Source organism: Dunckerocampus dactyliophorus, chromosome 15, assembly GCF_027744805.1.
Source record: "Dunckerocampus dactyliophorus isolate RoL2022-P2 chromosome 15, RoL_Ddac_1.1, whole genome shotgun sequence".
Taxonomy (NCBI): Eukaryota; Metazoa; Chordata; class Actinopteri; order Syngnathiformes; family Syngnathidae; genus Dunckerocampus; species Dunckerocampus dactyliophorus.
Window position 1 is genome coordinate 739,218 of NC_072833.1, and position 20,594 is coordinate 759,811.

Below are 20,594 nucleotides of genomic sequence, written 5' to 3' on the forward strand. Positions count from 1 at the left end.
ACAGCGGCTCCTTTTACACCTCGGGAAATGTGACCTCCGTTTGTCAAGTCCTTCCGCATGAAATGTGCCTGTATAAATAAAATGTGCTTCTTCTTACTTATCGGTGTCTGCTCCAGATCAAGCTGGACGACAGGTTGCTCCGCACGGACCAGGGCCTGCTCATCCGCAGTCTTGCCCAGGCTGACACGGGCGTCTACCACTGCCAGGCGGTGGAGCACGGCTTCATTCAGCCTCTCCTGCGCCTCAACCTCCAGGTCATTCCCTCCCAGAGGCTGGGAGACATCCTGACGGGGCTCCCCGCAGTTGGGGCGGCCCCCTCGGGCAAGCAGCGGGTGTGGTACCGGGATTTCCTGTCTCTCCTGGATCACCCGGACCTCAACAGCGTGGAGGAGTTTTGCGACCGGGTGTGGAAGAAGGAACGCAAGCAGAAGAAGGCGAAGGCGCCTAACGCCAACCCGTCGTTACGGCCCAAGTCTGCGGCTCCTAACTCTCAGAAGCAGCAGCAGGCGAGTCCGGCGCAGGCCAAAGCGTGGCTCCAGGCTGGAGCGCCGACAGCGGACGCTAACCAGAAACTGGGCATGCTCAGCGTCCAGGCGCCCAAGAACCAACCCAAAACGCAAAGCAGCCAAAAGGGGCAGTCCGCCCTCACCCAAAGTGCTCCTCGGGCGGGAGGGCAGCAGCAGCAGCACACCGCCAAGTGGAGACGCGTGCAGGAGAGCAAGAAGGGACGCAACAGGAGGACCCACGAGCTGCAGAGACCCCCGCGTAGTGTTTGAGACCTGGCAAAAAGAAGCACAAAGATGAGCGCACACAACACACACATTGTAGAGATTGTTTGGGATTCTCTCCATACACGCTGCTTCAAAGACAGGAAGAGCGAGTAAAGTGGAAAAAGGACACGTCCACGTCCTGTACAAAAGCTACTCAGATAAGCCGCACAACAAACTGTGACTTGGATGCTTCAAAGTAAAAAACAAAAAGCACATTCTCCACGACCTTTTGACTTGAGCATGTGAACCCCACCTAGTGACAAAAAACTCTTATTTTGAAGAGCCTTCCATGTGTCATTACAGCATCACATGCAGACCAACAAAAAAAAAGCAGGAAAAGAATTGTGCATGTTGTCCATGATTTAATAAGCTAGTTATTTTATGGAATTTTAGAGCCTTTTTCTTGGTATTTTCTTTTATATTGACTTTCCTACCCAAACCTTCAACAGCATCACTGTAGTGGTCTCATCCCCCGCGCCCGTGTAACTTATTACATTACACGCTCATTCTGTGTACAAATACACAACAAACTTCACTCTGTGTATGTACAGTACACCTGATCCTTATTTATTGCTCGTTTTTGTGAAAGGGGTGCATTTATTTTTGATTTATGCTATTTTGGGGGCGTCATCAGCGTATTAGAAAGGGAAACTTCGGACCAACTGACATAGTAATCCAGAACATACATTAAAAAAGACCCAGCAATAATAAGCACAACACATGTTTTTAGTTCCCATCCTTCATGTGTAAGCTCATCTTCCCCCCCCCCCCCCCCCCCCCCCAAAAAAAATAACCCTGTTAGCTGTGAATCTCTGTAAGAAATAGTGCAGAAAACTAGTCAGAGGAGAAGACATGTTATGTTGCATGTGAATGCTGCCTACAGTAAGTGCATCTTTCTATTGTCTTTTAAGCGTTTTTTGTGTGTGAGACAGCTCCCTTAACCCTTAACGGCATTACTTTTGCTGCGAAAACCTGATGATGATAACAATAAGCTGGCAAAAAGCTGCTGGTGGTTCATAAATAATGTCCCTTTTTACACAATAAGGAGTTGAGCGTCCACACGTTGGCACAGAAAAAAATACATTTAGCGTATCCTTAATTGAACACTGAGAGCTGAAGGTGACTGCTGCTGTAAAACACACTTCTTTATGGCATGTTGTCTCAATAAAAATCTGTTACAAGCTGATTTTCTGCAATATAGCTTTCATTGCCGGGTTTTACTGTTTCATGCAACAGCGCCACTCGCAGGAGTGAGGGAGAACTACATACTCAGGTGTGTACCGAGACTGCGTTAAAAGGTGTCTGCTTACAGGTTACTGAGCTGGTGACAGCTTTTAAAGAGCGACTGGGTGGGTTTGAACAATATTTGCAGCCCAATTTTACCATGCTACTTCTTTATTGTTCAGCCATAACGACATATATGTCGTTTTCATGTAGGCTATGTTATGTAGCGATTAGCCAGCGTTAGCATTAATTGTCATTCGCAAACGTTATCTCTTGGAGGCACTTAAAAGTTTGTTTTAGACTCAGTTCTGTGTTTAACACATACATTTAATCGCATAATATTAGTTTTATTAACCCGTTTGCCACAACAAAAAAATCAAAAAAGCATTGTGGCAATAACGACTGTTAATACCGCCGGCCAGTAGGCGGCAGCAGCGACTCCTGCCACCTGTCACTAATTGTGGTTAGATCGTTTATGACGTAGATATTTTCCACCGGAAGTAATGGTGAATGAGTAATTTACAGTTTGTACAACCTAATTTATTTCAAAAGTATACTGTTTAGCTACAATTATAAATGAATTGTGTTTACGGCGAATATGGCACACAGTGCTAGCAAATGGTGACCGTGCTTGTTTGAACCACAGGAGGGCAGTGTTCACCGTGGGCTTGTAATAACAAGTGTTTTCTAAAAAAGAATAATAAAAAATAAAGACCACAATTCCCCAGAGAGAAACAGTTGCGATTTAGATTCATGCTTTTCTTGGACTAAAGTGATTCAAGTGGTGCAATCATGCCCCCCTTCCTTCTTAAGATACACACTTGTTGAGAACAAGCTGTTCTTGCTACCGTGGCAACCGTCCTTGAACGTCCCTTGAGACTCTATATGTGGACTGCGAGGGAGTCCTGCAATTCAGTGAGCATATTGTTGAATTAAACTGCTTTTTGATGCAGCTGTCAGTAGCTCGTGCAAGAATATTTAATAGTGACAAACCCTATGGAATGCTGCCCCCTATCGGATGAAGCTTTTCGTTGCCGTGCAAAGCCGTCTGACATCGACAGTTGTTGACGCTGATTCAGTTGTGTATCTATTCAAAGGTATTTTCTACTGAGAAGCCCTGCAGGAGAGAGGAAGCTCCTTAGGAAACCATGGCAACCAGGAGTAGAGCTCCTTGATGGGAGATGACTTTTTCATGAACACTTTTTTTTCTCCCTTATTTTTAAAACTACACACAAAGCAAGGGTGTCCAAAGTGCGGCCCAGGGACCGTTAGCGGCCCACAGTTATTTATCATTGATTATAAAATGAAACAAGTGAACATTAACTAGCAGGATGAGCGCAGAAAAGGTTATAAGAATGAAAGCAATACATGTCAACCACCTCATGCATTAATTGGAATTTTGTTAAGATTCATCCATTAGTCGCAAAAAAATGAAGAATAATTCCTGGATCCACATCGAATTTCCATACAATCCTGCTAATAGACAAAGAAACCGCGGATTAAATACACAAAACCACTTTTTTTCTTCACATACTGGATATGTTCCGGATACAGTTAGTGTGGTTCAACAATTTGTCCACTAGGTGGCACCACTACGCTCTTGTGCTTTTATCTGCTTGTGTTTTGATTAGAATGCATGAGAAAACCCGGGTGATGTCTTGGGGATACGTTGTACCTAACTTATAATGTCTTATTTGTAATTTGAGTAAAGAAACACCGCTGGTTGTCGTTTAAGAGATTTTTTTTTGTCAGCAGCTTGTTAGCGTCACAAAGTGACAAAGTGTGCGCGCGTTCAGTGTGACTCATCCACGTCACGTCCTCCACGAGCCACCGGGGAGACGTCCAGCCACATCGACGCACAGCGATGATGACGCACTGCTGTGGCGACAACAGGTAGGTTGCATTAATAATTCATGACGTTCCCCAAAGGGGGAGGGATTTGTAGCCACCCTGCCACATTCAATCTTTGTGTGTGTGTGTGTGTGTGTGTGTGTGTGTGTGTGTGCGTGTGCGAGCGTGTGTGTGTTCCCATCCTCTTGCTCAGCGTGGGCAACACAGCATCCACCATGAGTGAGTCAACGTGGAAGAGGAGGAGATATTTGACTGCTGGGTTATTTTTAATTTCATGAATTATCATAGAAATGTACAAGTCATGTGATCAAATAAATCTTTTACTTAAAAAAAAAAATGCTCTTCCACCTTAAAGGAAAAGTGCACTTTTTTGGAATTTCATCCACAATCCTTCTGTGAGACATGAACACATGTCTTTTTCTTTTCTGTGCGTTGTAAAGATATAAAAACAGCTAAAACGAAGCAGCTAATGAATGATCATAATGGGATGTGAGTATTCTGCCTGAAAAGCCATCTGAAAAAAAACTCCAAAAAGGATCCATTTCCATAATGTGCTGCATATGAAGCACATTGTTATTATTATTCTTATTAACATTGTTCACCCAATAACTACCTTACTGGCGTAGTGACACCTCGCCACACCACACAGGCTAGCTACTAGCCGGCTAGGGACTAGCTTCAGCGCACACTCGCTCACTATGCGTGAGGCCACTAGCCAAAGGTAACGCTACATATCGGAGCTGCCGCCACTGCTGCTGTGTTTTTGTTTTTGATGCCAGGTGTGGCGTTCCTTTCTATGTTGCTATGTGAAATCAATGTGTGAAAATACTGCAAGTATGACATGTTATGAATGTGCTTGTTAGTACATGCACAGCATGGATAGAAAACCACTAAAAGTTGTTGGAGGTGTTTTAATAGCGGCTTTGTAGGTGGAATAGCTGTGTCCCATACGTACATGCAAGGGTCAAGACATGATTCATCAACTTTACTTAAATATGTTATGCATTGTTTGTACGTATGTTCTGCATTGTTCCATTTTTGAAAGCGAACGGTAAATTTGCAAAAATGACATTTAAAGTTGATGATAAGATAGCTCTTGCAGTTCAGCCTCATTCTGGAAGCGACGCTATCAGGGTACTGTCACTTAGGCAAACAAACCTGGCTATCGGAGTACTGTCACTTGGGCAAACAAACCTGGCTATTGGGGTACTTTCACTTAGGCAAACAAACCTGGCGGTGTACATGACAGAGGATGTTTACAGTGATTATAGCCAAGGTTTGAGTGATGTGTCCATAGTTTTCGTGGAGGAAGAAATGTTTGGAGATTAAATGGAGAACTTGCAGACTATGCACTTCAGCCTTAAGACATGGAGATGAAGATTGGTCGCCTTGAAAACACAGAATGGTAAATGTAAATTGTAGTACTCCCCACAGAATTCCTTGAGGAACACGGCCCAATGCCTTCTCAAAGTCCCCAAAACACATGTAGACTGGTTGGGCAAACCCCCATGCACCCTCAAGGACCCTGCCCAGAGTGTAAAGCTGCTCCACAGTTCCACAACCAGGAAGAACACCACACTGCTCCTTCTGAGTCTGAGATTCAACTATTGGGAAATCCTCCTCTCCAGAACCCCTGAACAAACCTTAGCAGGAGAGCTAATGACAAACAATATATAACGTATGTAAGCAATTTTGATAAGTCATGTCAGGGACCCTTACTTAGCTGCCTCTCTTTTTATCTCTTTTTATATCTTTAGAACGACCAGTCGAGGGTGTACCCCGCCTCCTGCCCCACGTCAGCTGGGATAGGCTCCAGCATACCCCCTTGGATGGAAGGATATCTTTAGAACGTAGAAAAGATGAAGATGTGTGTTCATGTCCAAAACAAGTGCACTTTTCCTTTAAATGTTGTACTATTTTTAAAACCATTGAAAAGTGGCGTTACACGACTGAGTGACTAAGCGCCGCCCTTGAGGTACCAAAAGGTGTGGATGAGTTATTCCATCAATGAATAATAATGTTCTAGGATATCCAGTCAGCTACTGTAGCATCTCAGGAATGAAAGCGGCGAGTGTACAAGGAGGCAGATTAGCGTTAAAGAGGATTAGCGGCACCTCCTCCTAAGTTTGTACATCTTTGTCTGACATCACGTGGTTGTGTTTGTTTTGTGTCAGGTGGAACAACAAGGAGAAAAAAGCCGCCTCCCCTCCTTCTTTCCTCCTCCGTTGTCGTGACTTTAAAGGTATTTTTAGTGTGGCACACCGGGCCGGTCAGGAGGAATTGGCGGCGGCGAGAGGAGGTTGGAATTAGGCGCTAATCAGGATGAGGGAGGCTCAGGGGGAACGCAGCAGGAATCACTCGCACACTCTGCTCACAGACAACCACACAGTCCTCTGCAGGGACATCCAGGTATGGAACTTTTTCACTTATTTGGTTGTTTCAGGTGCAATTTTAGCTTCTCTTTTATTGCTATTCAAATTTAATGAACAGTGTGCAGTGTTTGCTATCCGGTTACCGGAGTCGTGTTACATGTGTGGATATGCATCCGATAAGCGTGTCTGTTAGCATTTCTGTCTTTCCCAAAGCGTATAAAAAGCACGCTATCCTGACATATCCATACTTTGGTGCCAGTCGGTCCGATACCGGATGAATTCTTGGTGTGAAAGGATCCATATCTTGACAAACGTTGGGGGAAGTGTGTCTTGTGACCAGTGGAAAGTCCATAAAATGATATTGTCATGTTTTTGTAAAGCGACTGTTTTGCTTTTTATAGTTTGTCTACACACTTTTTTTAACATCTTCAGTAGCAGTGATATCAGCCTTATTGTTAAGGAAATACATTCAAATTTAATGTTACTAACGTGCACGTTTCACATTTTCCCGAGGCGATTTTTGAGTATCGATATAGACCAGGGGTGGGCAAACTGCAGCCCGCGGGCCACATCAGGCCCACCAAGTGTCTTAATCTGGCCCACCGGGGAAGTGTGGCCGGCAACATGACTTGCAGTGCTATTGTGGCACCCTTGAGTCTGCAAAATAATCAGATGCCATCTGTAGCTTGTACAAAAAATCCATCCGAACAACGCAACACGTCAACACACTTGACACAACAAGTAACCTACCTACTGCACCATGTGGGAATACAAACAAATATCTACACACAGTACCCATGCCCAAAAAACACCCATATATTCCCACCGCAAGGCATGCTGGGTAGCTTGTGGTACATTTTTCTCATTTTTCAACATTTTTCCATGTTTGTCGCATTTTTTTTTTTTTTGCTTGATTGCAAAATATGTTGAGGAGTCTGAAGTAATGACTTCAGACAATGACTTTTGATATTCAATGTTTTATTGTTCATAGTTCATATTGTTGTTGCAGCTGGACTACCCAGCATGCCTTGCGGGCATTTGGAAATAACAGTTTGAAGTTATGTGTTGTTGACTTGCTGTGGCTCTGTTGTGTTTTTGTTTCGTTGCACTGTGAGAAAGTGTGTCGTTCTGTTTAGCCCAATGTGGCCCGCGAGTCCAAAAGTTTGCCCAACCCGATATAGATGATAGGAGAAGGATCTTGGCAGTATCAGCCATAGCGAATGCTTAATGATACTTAACAACAGGGCTAAGTGTTAGCATAACAAAATGTGAGGGCTGATGCTACCATCAGTGACTTTTTACACGTCCTTTTAAAGCTTTTCCATCTTTTAAGACCAAGCCAATCGAACACAGAGCACATTCAGAGAGAGAAAAAGTGCTAAATGTTGCTTTGATCCGTGCACCAAAACCAACAGCCTCCTTGGCAGAGGTAACAATTGGTCTTCTTGTGGTTGTTCAAGACACTAGTTATCCAGTGGCCTCCAGACTAGGTTCTACAGGTTCTAGGCTATGCTCTCATGCATGGAGGACACATGTGGCCCAGAGCTACACACACACACACACACAGAGCAAATGAGCGTTCCTTGTCGTCTTGCAACACATCGGCTTGACGCTCAGTGAAGCTGACGTGTTGCGTTGCGTTGTAATGCTGGCTGCGTGTCGTGTGCTTATTCTCATCACAGTGGCAACACAGTGAATTGAGCCATTTCCACATTTTTATATGATAATGATAATAATAATCATATACCGGAACAACAACATCGTTTTCATCCAAATGTGAAAGGATTGGGAATGAACTGTGATTCCTCCTCCTTCTAGCTGTCAATATATTATCATCTCGAGTACACTTGCCAAAAAGGGAAAAAAGCCAAGGCTGTGAATGATTATTATTCATAATATGAGTCATCCCAGGGTGCTCCACTGTGTTTGTACTCTGAGTATCTTTTTGACATGTGACATTTTTTCTTTCACTGTTGTTCTCGCAGCAGTCAAGCTTCAGCACATAAACAACACAACAATTCCCCAAATACGGCATCATTTCCTGTATTCTAATTCATTAATACGAGGTTGTACCCTTTAAAGACACATTTTGCTCCACTGGAGAATCCAGTTCACTTGTCAAAAGACTGCGCATGCGCGGTCAAGCTAGCGAGTGTTTCCTGTAAGAACGCGGAAGTGATGTCATGCCGTGACGGTTTTGGGTCGTAAACATGGTAGTAAATATAACTTTTTTTGCTCAGTTCTATCATTTTGAATTAATACACATTTTGTTTGCTTGTTTCGTGTGATTGACTAAGAGAATGTGCATCGATCGACTGTATATCAGGCAGAAATGGCAGTAAATGGGGTTTTATTTTGAAACAACATCCGGAAGTGGCTTTTGGTGGCTGCCCAGGGAGTGAAAGGGAGACCCCCCCCAGTCAAGGAAAGCTAGTCGCTGGTGTGTAAAGCTGCAGAGATGCTCTGCATAGAAAAACATGCCAGAGGCGGTGGAGTCTTGCGGGGAAAGTAATCATTGGATGGCTACAACTGTCTGACATGCACCGAGACGCCGACAGAGGCCGTTTCCGCTGCGCATTTCGGAGCTAAACCCCCTCTCTTAGTGCCAGGGTAGCTTGGGTCGCGGCGCATCGATCCAGGACGCACTCGGGAGGGGTCTCATCATGGGGAACGAGGCGAGCCTGGAAGGCGGCGAAGGCCCGCTCTCAGGGCTACCCGAGGGGCTGGAACCCGACGGGGCCGGAGGCTTCGTGCGGGTCCCCGGCGGAGCTCCGGTGGACCTGGCGGAGCTGAGCGAGGAGCAGCGGAAGCAGCTCGCCGCGGTGTCAAGGGCGCAGGGCAGGCAGCCTGGGGGTGCAGCGGCCGCACGAAGGCAGGGCTTTTTCCACCATATTTCACCTTTCTAACCGAATATTCCAACATTACACTGCCTTTACGTGAGTGGATGGATGTGTTGTGGCAGAGAGGGAGTCAGATCACGCCCATTTTTACATCCTCCGAGACGTGATCTCATTACTAAAGCCAATTTCCATGGCTAATCATCAGCATCCGTGCAGATCGACGGCGGAAAAACGTCTTTCTCGTCTAATTGCAGCTTTATTTGTCATTATAGCGTGTATCTTTACATGCTGACTGTTTTGCATGCGTTGTGCACGCTTGGATTCTTGCGCTGTCTTCTATTAATATCATAGAATATGCATCCAGATGGCTGAATTGTTTATGTCAGCGTCTCAGTGTGGTGAGCTCAGAGGAGGGGACACACCTCCCGTATTTGTGAGAAATTGTCGAAATGCCTGCTGGGTAAAAAAAAAAAATCAACTTGGTGTTTTTTGTTGTTTTTTTTTTTTTTTTTTTACACAAAATGGTCGCTTGTATCCACGTTAATGTTGCCAATTAGACTCGTCGACCCATCTTGGGTTTTAATGGCTTGCGGAGAAAGTGTGGGAGGGATTTAAAGGCTTCAAATGCAAACAAAACACATTTTTTGTTCAAACATCCTCCATCCTCTTCAAATAATGGTGCCAACTCTTTAGTTTGGCTCCTTTATTGAAAGGTGATTTGTTAAAAGTATGTAAGCTGGCAATGGAGGAGGCAGTGGGGGTGCATCAATATTAATATGACTAAAAATAGAAGTGCAGTGTTAATGTCACTTCCCTCCTCCTGCTTTCTTCATTTTAAAAGGAAGATTTTTTATATTTGCAAGCCTCATTCGTGCCGCCTCTGTCCGTGGTGCTGAATGCTACATTGCAACGCATTGTGAACATCAGAGTTGTGCAGCGAGCCTTAAAAATAACAATATTCCTCTTGTTAATAGTGTAGCAAAGCATGTGAAGTCAGTGCTGGTGTATAGCGAGTGAACTAAAACCATTTCCAATGTTGGTTCCTTGCTTTCACTTTCATCACAGCACTGATGGAATTGGTTCCCTCTCGTCTCAGCGCTAACAAAGGCGTCTTTGCTTACACCCTCTTCATCTGTGTGATGTACGCTCAGTGTCACTCAGCCATATTCAATTCCCTTTTGGCCCTAGCCCTTGGCGACCTCAAACCAACTTACATCCTTTTTATGGAACCTTCAGTGTGGCCTGATCTCCCTTTAGTAGGCTGCTAAGTTAGCATCACAGTAAATAGCATATTTTTCAACTGCTTTCTCTTTTCTTTGTTCCCAGACCATCTGAATCTGGTGTCCAGCAGCGACCCCAGCAGGCAGGGGCCTCCAAGGGCCCGACAGGCCTCAGTAAGAGTCGCACTGTAGACGCCTTCAACCAGAGTCCCCCCGGCAGGCCCGCGACAGGCCGCAGCCCCTCGTCGCTCAACCTCTTTGAGTCCCGATTGCGGCAGGAGCCTAAGGACTCTGAAAGCAAGCGGTCTGGCATGTTTGGCTCCAGCTTCCTCAGCGGGGCCAACCCCCTCAGCGCCGTGTCGTCCATGACCTCCTCCGTCTCTTCCTCCATCTCCTCCATGGGCGACACCGTCAACATCCCCAAGTTTGGACTGTTTGGAGACGAGGATGAAGGAGCTACGCCTGAGTCCGGCCAGGAAGGGAAACCACAATGCAAGGCTCCCCAGCAAGGATCAGGTCCAAAGGGGCCACAACAAGGGGCTCCGCAGAAACAGGTTCAAGGCCCTCCTAGACAGGGGCCTAGGCAAGGGCAAGGACCACAAGGCCAGGGGCCCAAATCAGCTCAGGGACCTCCTGGCCAGGCCCCCAGGCAAGGCCAGGGGCAGCCAGGACTAGGGCCTTCAGGGCAGCAAGCACCTAAACCAGGTCAAGGCCCACCAGGACAGCAAGGACCCAAACAAGGCCAAGGTCCACCAGGACAGCAAGGAGCTAAACAGACACAAGGTGGTCCTCCACCACAAAAAGAACCTGGAAAGCCTGGACCCAAACAGCAAGGACCAGCAGGCCCAGGCGCTTATCCTGGAGATCCAGCCAAGAGTCAACAAGGGTCTGGGAAGCTCGGAGGTGGGCTTTGTCCTCTGTGTAAGACCACGCAACTGAACACTGGATCTAAGGACCCACCAAATTACAACAATTGCACCGAGTGTAAGAATCAAGTGTGCAGCCTGTGTGGATTCAGCCCTCCAGACTCTGCAGTAAGTCTTCTGTACATGTCTCCTCCTTTCCACTTTGCTGTGCACAGCTGAATCCTGACTTAGCCAAGTGTTTGCGTGAGCTTCCCACAAGTGTGTCAGGGACCTTAAGAAGCAGAGGCAGCATATGGAGGTGGGGGGGATGTTGAAGGCGGTGACTCATATTGTGGCCACAGGAAGACAGCGTGCTCGCCAGACAGCCAGAACATTCTCTCACAAGTGGACGTTAAACACAGAGCACACTGGTCTCCAGCCTTTTCCAGACAAGACTCATTTCTGTCAAACCTCTGAGCGACCGCTAAAAAAATAAAAAGAGAGATGTGCTATTGGCATAAAGCGTAAAGAAAGACTTATATATTTATGAAATGATTTATGAAATAAAAGAAATCAGATCATGTCCAAAATAGATACACATTTACATTAATTTGCCGTAGATATACAGTATAAAAGCACAAAACAATAACATGAAATAAAAACATTATTTATTTTATTTATTTATTTATCCATTTATTTGAATATGCTTGTATGACTGCAGTGTGTCTTCTAACTATCTTCTCTGTGATGCCCAGGGGAAAGAATGGCTGTGTCTTAACTGCCAGATGCAGCGAGCCATGGGGGGCATGGACCCCCCTGGAATGACAAAGCCCAAACAAGGTTCGGCCCCACCCTCACCGCAGAAACAGGCCTCGGGCAAGCCTGGCAAGCTTCTCATCAAGCAGCAAAGCACCACCGACCAAGGGTTGACACCACCGACGACTCCAAGGCAGAAATCCCCCAGCTCTCCAGGACCACTTTCCCCGGGGTCCTCATTGGGAGGCTCCCCCAAGATCGACCCCAAGACCGGCCGCCCTGTTCAGCAGAGGTCCAGCCCGCAGCAGTCACCGGCTAAAGCCAAACAGGAGTCCAGCTTCTTTGGGGGGTTGGGAGGTATCAGTTTTGGAGGTTTGACCGATTCGGCCAAGACAGCTGCCGCTTCCTCACAAGCAGCCGAGTCCGTCACTGGGAAACTGTTTGGAGGTTTCGGTGGATTGATGGAGTCGGCCAAGCCTCAGGTGGCTCCGAAGCAGGACGAGTCCGTGACCGGGAAGCTGTTTGGAGGTTTCGGGGGTTTGTCGGAGGCATCGAAACCGCCGGCCGCCGCCTCTCAGATGTTCAGCTTTGGGTCGTCACTCTTGAACTCGGCCACCAGCCTCGTGACTGGAGATGAGGAGAAGGCACCAGCCTCTCCCCCGGGGTCGCCACCAGATTCGGCCCCAGGCTCCCCGCCTGATTCTCCCTTCTCTGCTCCAGGCTCTCCCCCTGATTCGGATTCTGCGCCTGACACTCCACCGGCTAAACCCAAGAAGGCACCAAGGACCATCTCTGTGGAGCAAGAGGCAGCTGGTGTGACATCCAAAACTAAGGACAACTGTTCTCTCTGCAACGTGGAGCTGAACGTTGGATCATCATCAGAGGCGCCCAACTACAGCCTCTGCACCAAGTGCAAGAAGACTGTGTGCAACCTGTGTGGGTTCAACTTAGGAGAGGTAAGAAACACTCCCAGACACACAATCATGTTTTCATGACCCTTGTCAAAAGGGGGAATAAGCGTCAACATGCACCCCCCTATGCTGACCAATACACCACATGGTGGCGCTGTTACTAACCCCCATAAGTGGGATTGACTACTTTCTCACAAAGCTCAGTGCGCCGTGCAAAACCAAACCTGCTGTAACTTTTGGCCGTTTAAAATTTGAGGAGGACTGGCCACCATCAACAAAGCGTCTTTGCGGGAGGTAACTTACGTGGATGCTAGCCTGTCTTCGAAAGCATTTTGAGCACAACCCATAGGGGGCGCGCACGTATAATTTTTTCCTTGAGTGTAAATACTAAGGGTGTCACAAGACAGTTCATAAGACGGGACGAGATTGGGTCTATGAGAACGGGACGAGACGGGATTTTAACATTCCTTTTTTTAAAAAGCACAATGACAATATATTGCAATCTACTAATATAATTAGTACTACGTTACCCTCTTCTGCACTCTGTGTGTATGCTAGCGGCCCCGCCTCCACCCACCAAGACAAAGAGACTGTATGACTGACAGAAGGGCTCACTCCGTTCATGCTGTTGTTCTATGGAACCAATGCAGAGTGAAACCTCTTTCCATGCTGTTAGGAGGCAAGTACATTGAGGCCAGCAAAATTACCGAGCTCATTTTCATTTATTATATGATTATTCCATTCATTTATTATCGTCCCAGGCCGAGTGCCCACAAGACTTTTTTTTCTGAACAAGGAATTTTTGTCACGATCTTGTGACACCAGATAGATGATGGAGAGTGAGGCCAGGTGAAGACAAATGAGCTTGTTTAAATGCTCATCTCGCCATCACGCAACACTTCAAGCCATCGCCACTGAACACTGAGAGGGACTAGTGTGTGTGTGTGTGTGTGTGGTGGAAAGCACACATAGTGTTTTTATGCTTCAAGAAGCCAAACACCTTTTGACCTGCGTCTCTTGCGTTAGCACATTGTGTGTGTTTCCTCACACGGATCACAAGGCTGGGAACAGATGGCCGCTATGGTGCAGCAACGCTGGGTTGTAGGAACGGAGGCCAAAAAGTGTTTCCGGTTGAGCGGTCAGACCAAGCGAGTCGATCCGTGGGGCTGCAAAAGATCGATGCTGCAACAATGCAATTTTTTTTCCCCCTCTTATTTCAAGTCCATCCAAGGCTTCACGTGGTACCTTCCGGTTTAGGCGATCCTTTAGTAATCTCTCCTGGTCTTTCTGTTAAGCTGGACATGACCTCCCGGCGCCACCGCACCGTCATTCTCCTGGGAAATCATCTCACAATCTCACCTCCATTGGTTTTATCGGAATATGAAAGCTACATTTTCATGAAGTCAGCATTATGTGTGCGGTCTTAATTGTTGCAAAGAAAGTTCTGAGTTTTGTAATTGCAAATGCTGCTCGTAATGAGCCGGAATGGTACGATCAGTCAGCCGAGCACAAGAAGTAATTACGCTGTAGAAATGGCTAGGCTGTAATTCGATTGAGGCCGCTCCGCTCGACTGCGGGATGAGTCACAAAGAACTTGTGCTTGCACTTGTTCTACATGAAACGCCGTCACAACGGGTCGGAACACTCTCGCTCACGTGTTGTTCATAATTCCTGTTGGAATAGACGGGAAATAAAGGAGCGGCCCGTGTAGAAGTGTACGGAGCTGCGCCACATGTGCACCAACGTGGACTTAATCCCAGTTTCCTAAAAGGATTTAAAAGCCAACGGGAATCTTGTTATTTCTATGGAGGCTTGATCCTCCCCTCAGGTGTTTAATCCCCATCAATACCAGTTGTGGACCAACACGAGGAATCGTAAGAGACAAATTAGCATGTACAGTCATACGTGCACCCCTGACAACTTCATTCATTTTTAAAGGATGGGGTGTTTCTTACTACAATTTCGTCTGAATACATCAAATAGCTGATGGACAGAGTAAGATTTCAGGAGTGAAATGTGGTTTATTGGATTAACATGAGATGTGAAATATACATCAAAACAAAAATAGACAGGTGCAGAAATGTGGGCACCCCTGTCATACCTCTATCTACCTCGCACTAGTTGTTTGGAACACAGAATGGCTTTGGTGAGTTCATTAAGGGCTCTTTTTGAGGAAGGGGTCCTCAAAACAGCTGTCAAATGACAGGGGTGCCCAAACTTTTGCATACGACTGTGTATTTCACATTCAGTCCAGTTATTTGTCACCCTCCCCCTTCCCTTGTCAAATTCAGTGCAGCTTCCTCACAGCTCTCCCATCACGTGCCCAGGAGGCCCAAGCGTATAAAAATAGTCGTGGCCGCAAACGAGCCACAAAGGCGGACAAGACGAGCCACTGCGGGGCAGGCTCGCTATTAAACACACATCCTTTTGTGTGCCCTCTATTCACATTTACCTCTTTAAATGTGTGTGTGTGTGCATGTGAGGCTATTTCTGTCTGTTCACGAGGTGCGACATCTCATTTGGCAACGTTACAAGCTGTAAATTTGATTGCATTGTAATAAAAGCTCGCATGTAGCGCTGTTAGAACCCTGGGTACTGAGAAAAAGAGCGCAGGCGCTGGTGAGACAGACGGGCTGGCTTTCGACAGCACACACACACACATTTTGGCACTCGTCACGTTCGGTTAGCACAGACTGTTGTGTTTACATCCTGACTGGCTCCCCCTCAATGCACTTAACTGCAGTGGCAGCTCTCCCAGAGTGGAAACAGTAAGTCAAATACTTCACCAAAGAAACTGCAGTGGCGTTTTGTGAAAAACTGCTAGGTGGCAGTCACATTTCAAATAGTAGCCCAAAAAACATTCTGCGGATGGTGTAGCGTGATGACAGATAGGATGCTAATGTGTAGTTCACGCGGTGGAGAGAGATGATATGAACCGAAAAATGAATCCCAAAGGCAAGCGTGGAGAGGGAAGGGGGAGGCAGGGTGTCAGGAAGGATACAGTACGCGAGCCCATCCGTGCAGTGCAGTGCAGTGTGCACCCTCAACATATTCGCCTTTGCACTCGTGACTCAAATGCATCTGAGATCACGTCTGCAGTACCTGCTTGCGCAACTCAACAATCCTGCCCGGTTCAAAGACAGAAAGCCTTTTTGCCTTTGCCATCAGGAGGTCATGACAGCGTGAGTGTCTGACAGAACTTGACAAGAAAGATTTTGGTTTGGATTTGGACTTTTTAAGGCCTGTTGATCAGCTAAAGAACAGCCTGTTTGAGGTCTTTTTTTGTCGCACTCCTGTTTCTTCTCTTTGCATTTTGTTTGGTCCCCATGGGGAAAAGGTACACGTACCATAAAAGGACAGACTTGATGGACGATTTGAGTTATTTTATTTTACAGAGCAAAAATAAGGTTTAGCGCCTGGCAATAAATACCACTTTTCTAGTTGTTCATGAGATCCTCCTGATGCACCTTTATTTGGAGATGATGCTCATAACGTGCCAGCCACAAACACAAGGCATTTAAGCTAATCACCACTCTCGTAACGTTTGACCCTCATCAATCAAATGGGAGTTACATTAACTCCACGCACAAAAAGGCAGCACCATCAATAAATTTGGGATGTTTATTCGCGTAAAGATCTTTTTTGGCTCATGCTGCCAGGTGGTGTTTCCCATCCAGCGCCGACTCATCATTGAGGCGGGGGGGAAAGGACTCGTATTTTAGCAGTAAGGACACAAGAAAGATGCTTCAGCTAGGAAAGCTTTACAGTCCCTCTTGGTGAACTGACGCTTGTTCCGAACTGAATAGGCCATCGATTTACGGCTAAAGAGCGTGATCATGTTGTGTGTATGGAGTCACCCAAACATCCATTAAGTTTGGTTGCCTCTTCACCATCCATTCAGCACTGCTACCACACTTTCTTCCTTTCCCTGTCTTCATCCATCTTCCTTGTCTGTGTGCCAGCCTCCAGTCTAAATTTAGACGGGTAAAGCCCTCATTGGGCCCCTTGTCTTAATAAAAGAGCAGCACATGCCTTCACCATACTTTAAACAAGGTTGCAGCTCAGGTTTTGTTTTTTTTATTAGCCTTATTCCTGTGTCCTTAGATGGCGCGTGATTAGTCTGGAACTCTGACTGACCCGCTGCTGATCAGTTAGTTCACTATTTTGGGGTGGATAAAATGAGTGGCCAGTCCTTTTTCGAGGCATCGCAGTTCTTATGGGGCTGTCCGCGTATGGCATCGCTATCGTCACCAGCTCCCTGTGGGTGTTGCGGTCAGTAGCCGCACGCGTGCCTTGCCCCACAGTGTGTCCTTGTAGGGCGCCGATTTGAAAAGACTGACTTCTGTGGTTCATCCGAGCTGCAGAATGAGACGCCTTTGTTGAATTTTCTCAGTGTTGAAGTAGAAGCTATGCGTGGCCTTAAATCAGGAAGATGGGAATTGCTTTAAGGCATGTCACGACACTGCAAAAGTGGTTTACAGTTGCGCCTCAAAAAACACACACAGCCCATTCTTGGACGCTGTTTGATGTTCACTTGTTCAGATTTGAGATTAAAGACCAATACTAGGGTCAGACAAGCTCGTTAAATCCATTTCTATGTGTATATGAGTATACTGTATATACCAGAGGTGTCCAAATGTGGCAAGAAAAACCTCAGTACTTAATAAAGCAAAATTTGTTCTCGATCAAAAATCACTCCATACGCTGTATTGTTCTCTGGTATCACCATATCTAACTTATTCTGTGGAGATATTGGCAAATAACTACAAAAGTGCACTTTGCTCACTAACTGTACCGTAAAAAAGTTCTGTTAGTATAATCCATAATGCTGCTTATAGGGAACATACAAAGCCTTTATTCCGAAAATCACAATTATTCAAATTCGCTGATCTGGTAAACTTTCAAACAGCTAAAATGATGCATAAAGCAAACAATAACCTGCTACCCAAAAACATGAAACAATTCTTCTCAACAAGGGAGGAGAAATATGAACAAAGACACACAGTCAGTTGAGTGAAATACACGTGAGTCACTTGATACTTTCTTGTGTCCAACCTTGTAGGTTGATCATTAAAATTCAAATGAAGGTTGGGACTTTGAGAGTGTTTAAACAAGAGAGAAACGTGAGAAAATGTTAATGCCTGTCTGAGAAAAGTGTATGGTGAGGGTTTTTTCTTAAAACATATATAATCATTGTAAACAAATAACGTTGCCTACTTCACGGATTTCACTTATTGCAGGCTATTTTGGGAGGCTATCCCCCGCGCTAAATGAGGGAACACTGAATGGGGGTGTTATTTCATGTCAAGAGTACTGTAATAGTGTGGAAACCCATATTTAGAATGTCGTAAACAGATTTTGTATGCTCTAACTTTGCAAATATTCCATTTCTAAAAAAGGAATACTACTTTGTGGAAATTCACTTCTCACCATCACGGTCTATAATACATAATGTGTCATTTATATGAATAACTAACTAATTATTTTGCTCATTGTCATTTCAGAAAGAATGGCTTTGCCTCAAGTGTCAAACGAGAAGAGCCAGTCAGCCGGACGACGTCCAACCACCGGAGATGGCTTCCCTAAAGAAGCCACCAGCTACTATCGCTCCCGCTCCCTCCTCCACCCCTGCTGCTGTAGATAGCACACCCATAGTAGAAGACCAAACCCCACCAGCCCCTGAGACTAAGGTAGAAGTTACACCTGCACCAATATTGCATGACCACGACAAACTACAGTCTGTTCACAAAGAGCCACAGTCAGACCAACCACTAGCATCCGAGACTAACATCCCAGAGACTGCAGCTGCCATAGCACCTGAAATCCAAGAGCAGCAGCGACAGAGCTCTGTCATAGAAAGGTCTGATGCTGAGGAAATCCCAGTAGTGGAGCAACATAATCCTAACTCAGACACAGCTGCCGCTATAGATGAACACACGACGCAGAATGACAGCAGAATAGCAGCAGCTGAGGGAAAGCCAAGTACCTCTGAGGAGGTGAGGGAGAACCTTCCTGAGGTGTCTGATCCAGGTTCTGATGAGGCGACCACACCCGCAGAGGCAGAAAAAGACGTAAATCCCGCTATAAGTAAGAGCGACTTAACTGATAATGACACTAATCCACTAGAGCCTAAAACTATCCCTCAGCTGGACTCAAAAGAACTCCAGAATGAAGTGTTGGATTCAACTCAGGTGCCTCCTATAGATGAGTCCCAGCTCACTCCACAAAATCAGACTTTGGATTGCACTTTGAACATGGACCGTACAAATATCACCCCTGAAACTGAGGCTGAAAATGGAGACAACATGAGTCAAATCAGCGCAGAGCCCAAACCAGCTGTAGGGGCGCCTACGAGCAAAGAGGATACTCCTGTTGACGTTCTCGCAAATGCACCCGTGTTAGCTGAAACCGAGGGCCCTAAACACAACAGGATGCAGGAAACAGAGTCAGAGCCATCAAAATGCATAGAATCAGTCACTAATCAACCTGACTCTACTGCTAAGCAGAAAAGTCAGGCGGATGAATTAGAATTTGTAGAAAAGCAGCAAGAGGTTAGTCCACTTCACACCGAAAATAAGTCACTTCCTGATACCACATCTGTTGAAAATGCGTCATTGACTATGGCTGCCGATCAGGAAGTATCCGTGCAAGGCAGTGTGAAAAACACAGCTGAGCTAGAAACAATAGAAGACCCATCCATTGAAGAAAAAAATACAGACAAAAAGGAGGGCACTGAGGGAAACGACGATGAGAAGGCAGGTGTTGAGATAAAGTGTGATAACTTTGAAGAGGTTCATAAAAAAACAGTTTCAATGGCAGCGAGTGAGGAGAAAGCTGATAAAATAAGTCCCGTTGAAGAAACAATCGAGATGAAGGCATATGAGCAGAAACTTCTTAATGAGCTGGCTTCTACTGAAACAGTGTCAGGGAACACTCTTTTAAGTGACAATCATGACACTCAAAATCAAGCTGTGCTTAAAGAGGCAGAGCCACAAATAAAGTACAGGCCACCTTCTGCTGAAGAGAGCCTTGTCCAGACAGACTCATCCCCAGAGAAGGCAGAAAAGACAGAGAAAGCTGAAGATATTTTGCTAAAAAAGAATGATGACGTTCACAAAGCTGTGGTCCCAGATTCCAAAGATTGCGAAAAGGTCAAAACCAAGGAGCCAATTCAGAGCGAGGACTTGGTTTCTCCCTCAGCTGTCATTAATCAGACGCAAGTCAGTATTAAAACCCTCGAGGAGAGAGTCATCCCAGATGAAACCACATCAACATCAAACAGTATCTGTGAAAATTTAGCGGGCAATATGGAGGGAAGACTCGAGATGCAGGAAAAAGACTCCGCCATTCAGAGGGACACAAACAAAAACAGTGTTGGCTCATTACCCGTAACAAGCGACATCCAGGAATCTATTTCAATATCAGAGGCGAGTGTAGTCAGCACCAAAGACGGCACTGCGGAGTTTGAAGCAGAGAAGAGCATGACATCACAGAACAACACAGCGTCAGATGAAGGTTTTGAAAATAGCGACACTTATGCAGTAGTCGATTCAGCCCCTCTAGCAGAAACCCATAGCCTAGACTTTGTAGTTTGTGAGCAGAACACAGAAGACGCTAGTTTGATGGAGAAAAAGGAGGCCCAACCTGAGCCTCAGGAAACGCAGTGTCAAGGAGATGCAATGCATGAGGTGACCGTCGTATTTAGCTCAAGTAGAAGAAAAAGTAGTGGTTTTACACTATTGTCTGCTATGTTTTACAAGACATTTGAACTTTAATTGAAATCGTGTTTATATCTTTGTTAAATC

The 20,594-nt window shown here is 45.8% G+C and overlaps 2 protein-coding genes and 1 long non-coding RNA gene across 8 annotated transcripts in view; all 3 read left to right on the forward strand.

The window, feature by feature from the left end:
- Window positions 1-1,545, forward strand: part of sema3aa (sema domain, immunoglobulin domain (Ig), short basic domain, secreted, (semaphorin) 3Aa) — a 44,638-nt gene extending 43,093 nt beyond the window's left edge. Inside the window, exon 17 of the mRNA XM_054800956.1 lies at window positions 117-1,545. Coding sequence (XP_054656931.1) covers window positions 117-776 — 660 coding nt within the window. The 3' untranslated portion in view covers window positions 777-1,545. The remainder of the gene's footprint in view (window positions 1-116) is intronic.
- A 440-nt stretch (window positions 1,546-1,985) lies between these two features.
- Window positions 1,986-4,151, forward strand: LOC129194943 (uncharacterized). Its single transcript, XR_008573831.1, has 3 exons — window positions 1,986-2,043; window positions 3,750-3,887; window positions 4,039-4,151. It is a non-coding gene; the product is annotated as an uncharacterized LOC129194943 (long non-coding RNA).
- A 4,455-nt stretch (window positions 4,152-8,606) lies between these two features.
- pcloa (piccolo presynaptic cytomatrix protein a) overlaps window positions 8,607-20,594 on the forward strand; it is a 41,156-nt gene continuing 29,168 nt past the window's right edge. For 5 of the 6 annotated variants that reach the window (XM_054800487.1, XM_054800488.1, XM_054800489.1 and 2 more), the window contains exons 1-4: window positions 8,608-9,089; window positions 10,384-11,311; window positions 11,878-12,834; window positions 18,294-20,477. In XM_054800487.1, the coding sequence (XP_054656462.1) occupies window positions 8,881-9,089; window positions 10,384-11,311; window positions 11,878-12,834; window positions 18,294-20,477 (4,278 nt within the window). In that variant the 5' untranslated portion in view covers window positions 8,608-8,880. Of the gene's footprint in view, window positions 9,090-10,383; window positions 11,312-11,877; window positions 12,835-18,293; window positions 20,478-20,594 lie in introns of all 6 variants that reach the window. The other variant, XM_054800490.1, reaches the window with a different exon arrangement.